The sequence below is a fragment of the Dicentrarchus labrax genome, unplaced genomic scaffold (genome assembly GCF_905237075.1).
Source record: "Dicentrarchus labrax unplaced genomic scaffold, dlabrax2021, whole genome shotgun sequence".
Taxonomy (NCBI): Eukaryota; Metazoa; Chordata; class Actinopteri; family Moronidae; genus Dicentrarchus; species Dicentrarchus labrax.
In genome coordinates, this window is record NW_026136703.1 from 22,027,430 (window position 1) to 22,038,203 (window position 10,774).

Here is a 10,774-nt window from a genome sequence, read left to right on the forward strand (position 1 = left end):
GCGCTCAGTTCTTTAGTTGAAAAAGTTAAGTCCACATCATTAATATTATGTATATATGACTCCTTCTGTTTCTATTATTATCTCGTATTTTCGTCTTTAGTTCTTTATTTAATGTTTATTTTCTTATCTATTGTGTTGTGTTGCATCGTGAGCAGCTGTAACAAGCAAATCTTCCCTGTGTGGGATCAATAAAGTCAATATATGTTCAACACAAACTAGAAAATTCAGGCATAAAAATATATTTTTATTTTCCAGCGATTCTTAAAACATAGCATGTGAGATACAATAATGAACAACAACACAATTAAGACATTAATTCAAGTAAATCTGAACAACAACGAACACACGGAAATGTTTTTACATTATGTTAAAATCAAGATTTCAGCCTCTCAACAGCTAGAAAAATAAACAGCAGATCACTCTGAGAGAGGAGTGGGAGTTCGTTGTCACCCGTTTAGAGTTAGCGATATAGTTATAATGTCTTTGGACTATGAGTGATATTTTCTTGAAAAAAGTAGGACACAAACATAAAACACTATTTTCCCTTTTAGGAGTAACATCATACACACAAGAACCAATTCCAAAATCCAGCAACATTTTGACCAAAACTTCACATTTTCTCAGTTTTTACACCTGAAACAGCCCATCCACACCTTTAAACCTCCTTTATAAAGCTTCAAACCATTAAAAAAACATTCCGAGTGTCTCAGCTTTCAGCAACATTTTCTTTTGTGCTTGAACAAAACTACTTCTTTTGAAATGCAACAACTTTAAACTTCTTGTCAAACTGACTTTTTTTTTAGGAAATTATTAATCTAGCAGTAATATTCAGCTAGAACATATTACTGGGTGTTAAAAGTCAATAGTGTTTGATACCAGGAATTAAGTAGTAGCAAGTAGTGAAAAACACAATCGTGAATAAAGAATAACACTCAGATCAACTCTTGGATTATTTGGAGCTTCTCAGACTGGGTCATCAGCTTAGTTATTAATTACTTGGTTCATTTCCCGTGCTTTATTCCTCAGGTGTCTCTTACGCATCTTGATTATCCACTGAATAGTGAGTTTGGCAAAATTAGCAGCCTTGAAGAGAGCCATGAAGACCCCACAGAGAATGGCTACGGAGCTCCAGGGATTTGCAGTCACTATCTGTTTGAGAGGAAAACAAAGTGGAGTTATAGACTCATACACTGATACAGACAGATCAAATCTAATGGGGATGAAATGTCTGCGGCGACTTACCAGTCTGATTTCTTGCATGTAAGGATCCCGCCATTCAAAGACAGCAAAGAAGAGCTGATTGGTTCGATCTATTTCAGGCCTTTTGTCATTGAATTTCACCACGGCAGACTAAAAAAATCCAACATAAATGATTAAAATTAACGTTTTTAAAATCAATTCTCATCATGCGTGCAAGCGTCTGTACTCTGGTTGGACATCAATACCTCTTGACGAAACTCGACGGCTTCATTGCTTCTCCCAGACGTCCTCACTAAAGACATCTTGACCCAGGTTCTGAATCCTCCAGAGAAGGTCCACATGGAGTAATTCCTCTCGCAGTCCCTCATAAACTTGGACTTATTTGCACTAAAGAGTTGGAAAACACAAATTGAGACACTGAGATTGCAAATACACTACTGCTGATATCAGTCAAATAGCCCTTTTAAAATCACTCTTTGTCACATGGGGCATTAGGTAGCAGATTGATAATAGCAATTCAGATAAGCCGTCAGTATAGATAGACTAATTGGACTGATGCCTGCACTCTTAATAAAACACACAATGCCTCCTTCAACACCTTTCTCCTAAATGACAGCAAATCTAATCTAAAACTTTTACTAGAATTAAATATATATTATAATGTATAAATAATATAGTTGAGAGATGTTTCTTCTGGCATAATCTCCCTTAAAAGCCATAAAACGTTCTGAAATCTACAAAAAAAAAATTCTATTAATGATCAAATTTGATACAAATTCAATCTAAAACATGTTACTGGTTAAGATAACCATGTACTGGTATATGAGATTGTAATGTGCATGGAATAATGGAAATATACATTACTTTCCCTCCCTGCTCTCTAAATATCGGCCATTAAAAACCCACATTGGTCGACCACACAACAGTTTACTTAACTGACATTTCAGTGTCGGTTCATTATCTGTGTGCCTCTGCGGCTATCACACTAGTCAGACATCACTTGGATCAATACCTGTTTGCAGTTACCTGTCAGTGAAGTCACTAAACTTGGCAAAAAGCATATAAGTGATGGCGCTGAAGTCCTCTTCTGTTTCATTATGACTGAACTGCATGAAGATCAACTCTTTGTTTCGGACATCAGACGGGCCACGGACCACCAGAGCTCTTTTCTGTGAAGTTAAGAGTTGATTAATAAGTTAATAGTCTTTCTTCAAAGCAAAAAGTGGGTCACTTTCTCAAATCTAATAATTGATTAAGGTTTATTTAAGAGCTGAGAGCTGTAATTCATGTCCGTGTTTTTATGGCTGACCTCTGTTTCATTGGTAAACGGCCCAAAGTACGTCACGTTGTCAATCACACAGTCTCCTTCCTGAGGTTTGCCTGGGTCCACTAGAGGTGGGATGTAGTCATGGTAGTGATGTCTGCAGCTCAGCAGCCGAGCTTTGCCGGGGTACAGGGCGATACCTGCTCAAAGGAAACACATTTAAAACATACAACAACAAGTTTTTAACTGGTTATGAAACACTACATTTTATATTGATGCCTCTATATGACCTACATAAACAAACAAGACCATCAGCGAGAAGATATTTCTATATAGTTATTCCTAATGTCGGCCACTGGTCGGATTCCCCTTGATATCAGCTATGACCACAGGGGTCGCCAGAATCAACAAAACATGAAAGTTCCTTGTTCTTTAATATCGATTCATTACATATTGAGACTTAAATACAGCAGCGAGGGCGCCCGGTTAGCTCAATTGGTAGAGCTGGCGACCACGGACCGAGTCCTGCAGACCTGTGGCCATTTGCTGCGTGTCATCCCCTCTCTCTACGCCCCTTTCCTTTTCTATCTCCAGGTGTCACTGTCAATTAAAGGCAATAAAAAAATTAAAAGAAATACTGCAGCGAGCTATTAACAGCTGTTTATTATGTTGAACCACTTTCAATTTATATTTATATGATGTTCAAACTGCCCTCAAAACTTTCACTGCCTGATATCACAGCCTGGTTAAAGTTCATAACACCATAAACTTTTATTAGTCCGGTTGTCCAGTTTGTAAGATGATATATAAAATATATTATATAATATATCCTCTATTGGACGCAAGTTTTCCCACTTGTACAGTTCAATATATTGCTGGTATATTGCCAGCTGGCTCAACATTAGCCTCACACTGTTTAATTACAGTATTTTGTTCAGATGAATTAAGTTATATATGCTTATAAAAAGGGGTTAAAGACAGAACAATTCAGTTTGTGTCTATTACTTAGCTGCACTGCTATAGGTACAAGTTGTATAAGTACATTAAATACATACATCTCATCCAAATATTATATTTTTTACTCCACTAGGTTTATCTGAGCTTTAGTTGCTTATTAATTAATTATAATAAGGTTTTAAATACAAAACATACAATAAGTTAATAATAACCTTAAATAAACACCCCAACAGTAAACCAAGTACTTCATTCTGCATGACAAGCACTTTGATACTTAAGTCGATTTTTAATGTTAATATTTCTGCACTTTTACTTAAACTTTGAATACTTTAATCATTAATATGTTTATTTGAATAAAACATCTTCCACCACATTACCTACTAACCCCAGTCATGGTCCCAAATTACCCTCCAAATTACCCTCCTTTATGTATTATTTATACGAACCCGGGGGTGAAAACGAGTCAACCTCTTTGTAGGTGACGGACATGACGGGGTGGTTGAATTTCTCCAAAAACTCAGAGATGGTCTGGTAGGCCAGGAACACCGCCACGGCAGTCAGCAGCAGGTAGATGAAGATGAGCACCACAGTGAAGACATTCTTCAGGCAGGCTTTACTGAACCTCATCGATGGACTGTATCCCCTGATGTCGTCCTCTGCCATGCACCAAGATAGAACATGTCTCACGCTCTTTGTTTGGATGTATTAAGGGACATATTACGTAATTAAAATGTAATAACTGTGTATAGGCAGTAGTGGTAAAGTCTCATTAAAGCAGAGTGAGACTGTGAGATGTTATAGATGAATACAGACCATTTATAACCACATTAAAGGTGCTTTTTGATGCTGCATCTATTGGTTGGAGAGTGTTTAATTAAAAAAACTCTTAAAAGTATATTTTTATAGCAAAGAGACTGGCAGCTGTGGTTGCCAAGAAACTGTTTTGCCATATGGAAATAAAATATGAATGCTTATATAGGATATGATGGTGGTTTTCTGTGCAATTTACATGCTGTAATATAAAGAAACAACTTTATTCCATGTAAATTAATTTAAAATGTCGTACAAATAAATGTTTTTCCCTGAAATATGATGTTTTTTTAACTGTTACAGAAACTGTATTTAACCTATTTAGAGTTTAAAGTCTTTTACCGTGAGTTTTTTTACTGAGTCTTCACTGGTTATTACCTGGTGAGATGCTGTCGTTAGGCTCCTCGGGCTCCATGTGTTCAGTGGTGTCGTCAAAATAGTCTGGACACCGTGTGTCACCGTCATCGTCTTCATCATCATTGAACTGCGAGGATGAGAAAAAGGACATTAAAGTAACAAAGAAATATTGTCTCTAACTGATATGCAAACGTGGAGAAAGTAGACTTATGTATGAAATTAAAAGCAGTAAAATGTGCTTAAACTTTCACTCATAACCAATAAAACAACTGAAAAGCAGAATATTAAAAAACAAGAGAGAAAGTAATATAAAAATAATATTATTTATTTATATATATATATATATATATATATATATATACACATCCTTTATTCCAACAGCTGTAACCATCCTTAATAAAAATGTGTTTAGGACCAGATTGTGAGGAGGAATAATCTCTGTGTCTCTTGGCAAAACTGCATTCATTATATAAATATAATGTACTGTAACCTGATATTACCCTGAGCTTCATTTATAAGAAAAAAAAACCTTCATTTACATTTTGTAAACAATTTAACTGTTTTAAATAGTAAAAGTCTCTTACACAATGAAAAAAATATATATCTTCAGGTTAAATAAAGGATTAAAATTTGGATTTCTTCCAATCTTAAATTAAAAGTCATAAAAGAACAACATGTATAAAGAATAAAATAGTGATTACAACAATTAAAACAACCAATATAATTCATATAATTTGTATATTATTAGATTTTATTACATTTTATATTGCTTTTTTACTTTAGATCTCCCTGAAATGTGAATAAAATCACAAGATTAACACTGTTTCACACCCATAACAAAATAAGTACATTAAACCAGACAACAGTATTACAAACAATACATGTGTACTGTATTATATTAGTTATTAGTTAATAAACATGTAGCTGTGGTACAACTGCACTCTAATAACAGCACTAGTAGTAAACAACAGGGCTTATAAAGGTATGCATTACACTGTTTATACACACATTCATTATGCCACCACTCCTACAATGACTTAAAGCTTTAATGAGACAGTTTAAAGATTATTTTAAAGATTATTTCAGAGTTTGTCTTTAGAATAACAGGCTGCAACTTTCGGCTCAATAACCAGGTGGACTCAGAAACCATTAGTCAGCTGATTTCACGTTATAGGAAGCAGGACGGTCACATGATGTCAAGTGAGCTGGACAGTTCGTGGACCCTCCGTGTGGTGAGGAAGTTACACTGAACTGAAACTATTAAACCTTATTGAGACATTATATTCAAACTGTGACACCTGCACACACACACTCACACACACACACAGAGAGAGAGAGAGACATAAAGGAAGCTGTATAAAGTCTTCCTACCTCTTGGTATGACCGGGTGTTTTCCTTCCTCAGCATTCCTCTTGCACTTCTTCCAATGACCAACGCTTCCTCTGCTCCTCAGCGGGAACTGTTCGGCTATTTGAGCAAAGTTTGAAAGTTGCTTTTAATAAATAACAGGTGCATTATAAAGGAAATATAACCCCCCCTCCCCGTCCCGTGTTTGGGTCCCAGTTTTCGGCTCTACAGGGAGACACACCGCACACCCTTGGGGTTTTTTTTTTTTTTTGGCGACGATAAAGGCCCATCCCATGATAATGAAGCACCTCCAGCCCGCGCTCCAATACTATAACCCTTGTGTCCTTAACGACGTTTCCTTGTTTCCTTTCTCCTTCCACTTTCCTAGTGCTGCCTTTAGGTGCCGCTCGTAAAAAGTGTACACAGCAAGCTCAAAGAGGTCAGGTGTGTGCACACATACAAGGGTTGCTTTCAATGTACAAACACAGACTAACAGCATAAATAAACAGGACAACAAGTTCAACAGAATAGACTAATATGTACAGTTATACAGTTATAAACAATAATATCTGTAGACAGCAGACAATAGTGCAGAGTGCAAAGGAGGACGTGTATTTTATGGTGGACTAACATTATTACTATTACTATTTGGGGTAGCCTGAACCCGAACCACAAGCAGATTTGGGCCCTAAACTGACCCGGAGTTTCTGCTTTAAATAAAGAATTGAAATAGTTAAGCCTAAAGTAAATTACATTGTGTATATAATTATTATAGTGCAACTTATTGTCAAATAAATACATCACAAATTCCCTCATTAATTGCAGTTATATGCATAATTAATAAAATATTAAATATGTATATTTTGAAACATATAAGTCAGTCCGAGCCCGACCTTTAGCAGCAGTTTTATGGAGAATCAAAGCTCTAATTTGGGGTCTTTATCTAGATTTACACACAAAAAACAGCCTTGCAGAGAGGTTCCCTTTGGGTCGGCAGTTCTGATATTTCTGGGGTTTTTATGTTCTTTATAAATTCTAAATTATAATGACGCACATTTTAACAGAACAATCCCAACTCAAAAACCACTTACTCGCTTTTAATGGCAACCGTGTCCCATGGTCTTCATCATCAAATAAAGAAACTATTCCTTTAACAACAGTGAAGCAGTTTATTCTTCAGTATTTAGACAACTCCCAAACTCAAGGGTCTGCTCATTAACTCTCTTTTTCCTGAAGCTTTCGACCAGATCACACAGGATCACACCATTAGCGCTAGAATTCCCGACGGCCCTCAAACGCAGCACCAGCCCCATGCAGCAGGCAGGGAAGTGGTTGACAAGAGTTTCCGCATTAAACTCGTCCAAACAACGATCCTACCATGGCAACAGCGCGGGATCTGTGTCCTGTTTGTTGTCCTTTGCACGACTTTAGCCGAAGATGTTAAATTAAAGTATAAAGCCTCCACCAAACCTGTCCGATTGTTCACTGAGGAGGAGCTGAGGAGATACGACGGCAGCGAGGTAAACTTTAGGTTTCTAACCCCCAATCCAGGGTGTGTGTGTGTGTGTGTGTGTGTGTGTGTGTGTGTGTGTGTGTGTGTGTGTGTGTGTGTGTGTGAGTTTTATGTCTGTGTCAGTGTGTGTGCCTCCCTAAATGTTATTATGTGATAACGATTTATCTCTCTTTTCCCCTGTTTTTCACCCCCTCCCTCCCTTTCTTAGGAAGGACAACCTATTTACATGGCAATAAAAGGAGTGGTGTTTGATGTCACCAAGGGAAAAGGTAAAGAAAACAACCACTTAACCCCTGATACTGATTTATACAATTAAAACTGATTAACTCTAACAAAACTATTAAAGTTAAATTGACACACCACTAGACAGCCTCTCCTCATTTCTCCTCCAGATCTACTGATTCTGATGTTGCATTCACTGCACTGTGTTGAACTGATATTTCACCCCATTGCAGAGTTTTATGGAAAAGATGCACCGTACAACGCCCTGGTTGGGAAGGACTCCACTCGGGCTGTGGCTAAGATGTCCCTGGACCCAGAAGACCTGACATCAGATACCGTAGGTTTACAGTCTAATGTTTCCACACACTTCAGACACCCAACTGTAGTCCACAGTGTTTCCCAGAGAGTGAGGATGTATTTGTCGTGGTTCACACCCATGGGTGGAGAGCACCGACATCTGACTCCAGAGTGTCGGCTGTAAAACAGCATTGTATTCCTAATCTACATAATTATACCGAAACCTTATAGTTTCAAATGAATGCACCACTGTTTCAGGCGTTTCAGTGCATCTTTACACGCTGTAGACTTTTGAAAGGAAGAAATAAAAAACATGTAAGCCGACAGCAAAATTCTACATATTGTAAACAGGTAAAAGCAAATTCTCGCAACAACAACAACAACAACTATTCACATTACAGAGATTATTTTCCACTTCTTTCACACCAAGATAACAGGGAGTAATTGGAGATAATATATATATATAATATTACAGGATGTCTGAGGGACTTTAGAGATACTTGTGTGTGTTTTAAGAAGTTTTTCTTGCAAAAGAGATATTGATCTCAATGAGACTTCTTGAATAAATGAAGCTTAACTCTAATACACTCAATATTAAGAGTCTAATCTTTAGGAAAAGTGCAGAATTTACTTCCTAAAATGCATCTTGAAATTACTTACAGACTCAGATACTCAGTATTTTTATGTCCCTGCTGAAATGTATCTATTGGTAAGAAATTAATGTGTTTCAGTTTTCTAACCGATCAGATAAGACCTTTATTGATCCCTTGTAGGAGAAATTCAGATTAGACACAGCAGTAGAAGAACAGAAGTGGGAGTAAAATAAGATATTACAGAATATAATAGAAAATATAGCCTATAGATGAAAAGTATATACGCTATATGCAATATCCAAGTAAAATGGTCTGCAAATATTAGACAAAAAAACGAAACAAGATTAGTAGTACCTCGTTGTGTCCTCATTTACAATATAGCTGAGTAAAAAAATGAGTAGTATCCAAATAAGAAGCCTTGATTAAAAAGGTTGATACAAGTAAAAAGAATAAAAAGCCAATTAGTAAAATAATAAAACCTTAAAGTAATTTAAATTTAAAGCGACTGAATTAACTAAAACAAGAAGAACTGTAAATGAAATCAGATACGATTAAACTAAGTGTCTCTTCCTGTGCTTTTATTCTTTGGCTACTAAAATGTACTTTTGTTGACTTAAATATTAAAATAAAAGTAATAATCAAGCCTTTTTTTATACAGCCCATGACAAATTCCCCTCAAATGGCTTTAAAATCTGTGCTAATAAAAGTTTTCCATCTTTCCGTCCACAGACGGGCCTCACTGAAGAGCAGCTGACTTCTCTGGACAGCGTATTCGAAGGCACGTACAAAACAAAGTATCCCATTGTTGGTTACACGGCATCACGCATCCTCACTGAGGATGGAAGTCCCAACAAAGACTTCAAACCAGAGGACCAGCCTCATTTCCAAATCAAAGATGAGTTTTAATCTCAGACTCAGAACCTAATATGTGATCGGTGCGATACGCACACAAACGGAGAACAAAATACATTTGATAGAAATACTTCTACTACTTAGTTTTTACTTGAATTGCGGGTTTACATGATGATTTATTATCTGTGAGAGCTTTAACGTGCACAGTCCTGAAGAAACCATTTCAATACTTACTGTAGCTTTTTTTAAATACAATATTAGCCTGATATCAGACAGAACTGACAACTCGTTACACTCAACTCGGTGGAGAGGGCGGATTCAAAGGTCTGAACCCAGGCAAACAAACTATGTCAAGATAAGGCGGTTTTGATAAACATCAGGGATTACAGAGTAAAATAATCCCATTTAGACATATAAAAATACACAAAAAAGTTCAATCCTTCTTAAAATGACATCTACACCTTCTCCCACATCTGTAAATATACAAATATTTTATATTTCAGATGTTCTGGACACAAAACTTCCGTTCTCGGTGTATGTGCACTGCAGGTTTAAAGTTTCTGACATTAAACTCAAATTTAAGATGAGCACAGAGAAACTTTATTGGACTCCTCAGTGGATGAATGTGAAAACATCCTTTTAGTGTTCAACACAGTGAAGATCAAACATCAATAAATGAAGTAACATTATCTAGAATACATTTTGAGCAATAATACGTTCACTGAAAGATGTATACAAGTTAAAATAAAGACCATCTACCTCTTTAGACCAGTGAGAGTGAGCAGACAGACCAGAACTAAACATTAGCTCTCACATTCCCCTGAATTAGATTTTAGTAGAGCTGCCACTGAAGATCATTTTCATTATTAATGGCGCTTAATTGTTGAGTTTATTAAATGCCAGAAAATAGTGAAAAACAGCCAGAACTTATGTTAATATCTTTAAATGTCTCATTTTCTCTCAACGTGTTTAATTTATAATGATTTAAAGTGGAGAAAAAACAAAAAAAGCCAGAGCCAAAACAATATTTGCTGCTTGATTAATGACTTAAAATTGTTGTCAATTAATTTCCAAATTATTGTTTCAGCTTTAGATTTTAGTGTAAAATGTTGTATTTATGTATTTAAAACCACTGAATCTGCAGCACTGTGAATGTTAACATGATCACAATCAGTCCATTTTGTTTTCTGCCTGATTTTTGCTTTTGTACAATTATCATTAAAGTCTGTTAAAACACAAACTTCTTACAGTTTTATTCACTTGAGTTTTTTAAACACCAAACAGACACGGTGCAGTTGGCATGTTATCTTGATATGATCTCTTTATGACAGCCCATGACTCACCTATGTCACCTTCAAACTG

The 10,774-nt window shown here is 36.2% G+C and overlaps 2 protein-coding genes across 3 annotated transcripts; one reads left to right on the forward strand and one right to left on the reverse strand.

The window, feature by feature from the left end:
* Nucleotides 1-223: 223 nt before the first annotated feature.
* pacc1 (proton activated chloride channel 1) lies at nucleotides 224-7,194 on the reverse strand. 2 transcript variants are annotated; one of them, XM_051395619.1, is made up of 9 exons: nucleotides 7,027-7,194; nucleotides 5,960-6,055; nucleotides 4,610-4,715; nucleotides 3,868-4,077; nucleotides 2,510-2,664; nucleotides 2,227-2,369; nucleotides 1,446-1,587; nucleotides 1,243-1,350; nucleotides 224-1,149 (listed from the first exon to the last, which is right to left on the reverse strand). In XM_051395619.1, exons 2-9 carry the CDS (start codon nucleotides 5,993-5,995, stop codon nucleotides 982-984), a joined length of 1,068 nt encoding a protein of 355 aa, XP_051251579.1. In that variant the 5' UTR covers nucleotides 5,996-6,055; nucleotides 7,027-7,194; the 3' UTR covers nucleotides 224-981. The 2 variants fall into 2 exon arrangements, with proteins under 2 accessions (XP_051251579.1, XP_051251587.1); XM_051395627.1 differs by lacking the exons at nucleotides 5,960-6,055; nucleotides 7,027-7,194 and having other exon boundaries at nucleotides 3,868-4,111; nucleotides 4,610-4,709.
* Nucleotides 7,036-10,652, forward strand: nenf (neudesin neurotrophic factor). Its single transcript, XM_051396222.1, has 5 exons — nucleotides 7,036-7,054; nucleotides 7,172-7,455; nucleotides 7,657-7,717; nucleotides 7,904-8,007; nucleotides 9,290-10,652. Exons 1-5 carry the CDS (start codon nucleotides 7,036-7,038, stop codon nucleotides 9,464-9,466), a joined length of 645 nt encoding a protein of 214 aa, XP_051252182.1. The 3' UTR covers nucleotides 9,467-10,652.
* The last annotated feature ends 122 nt before the right edge of the window (nucleotides 10,653-10,774 follow it).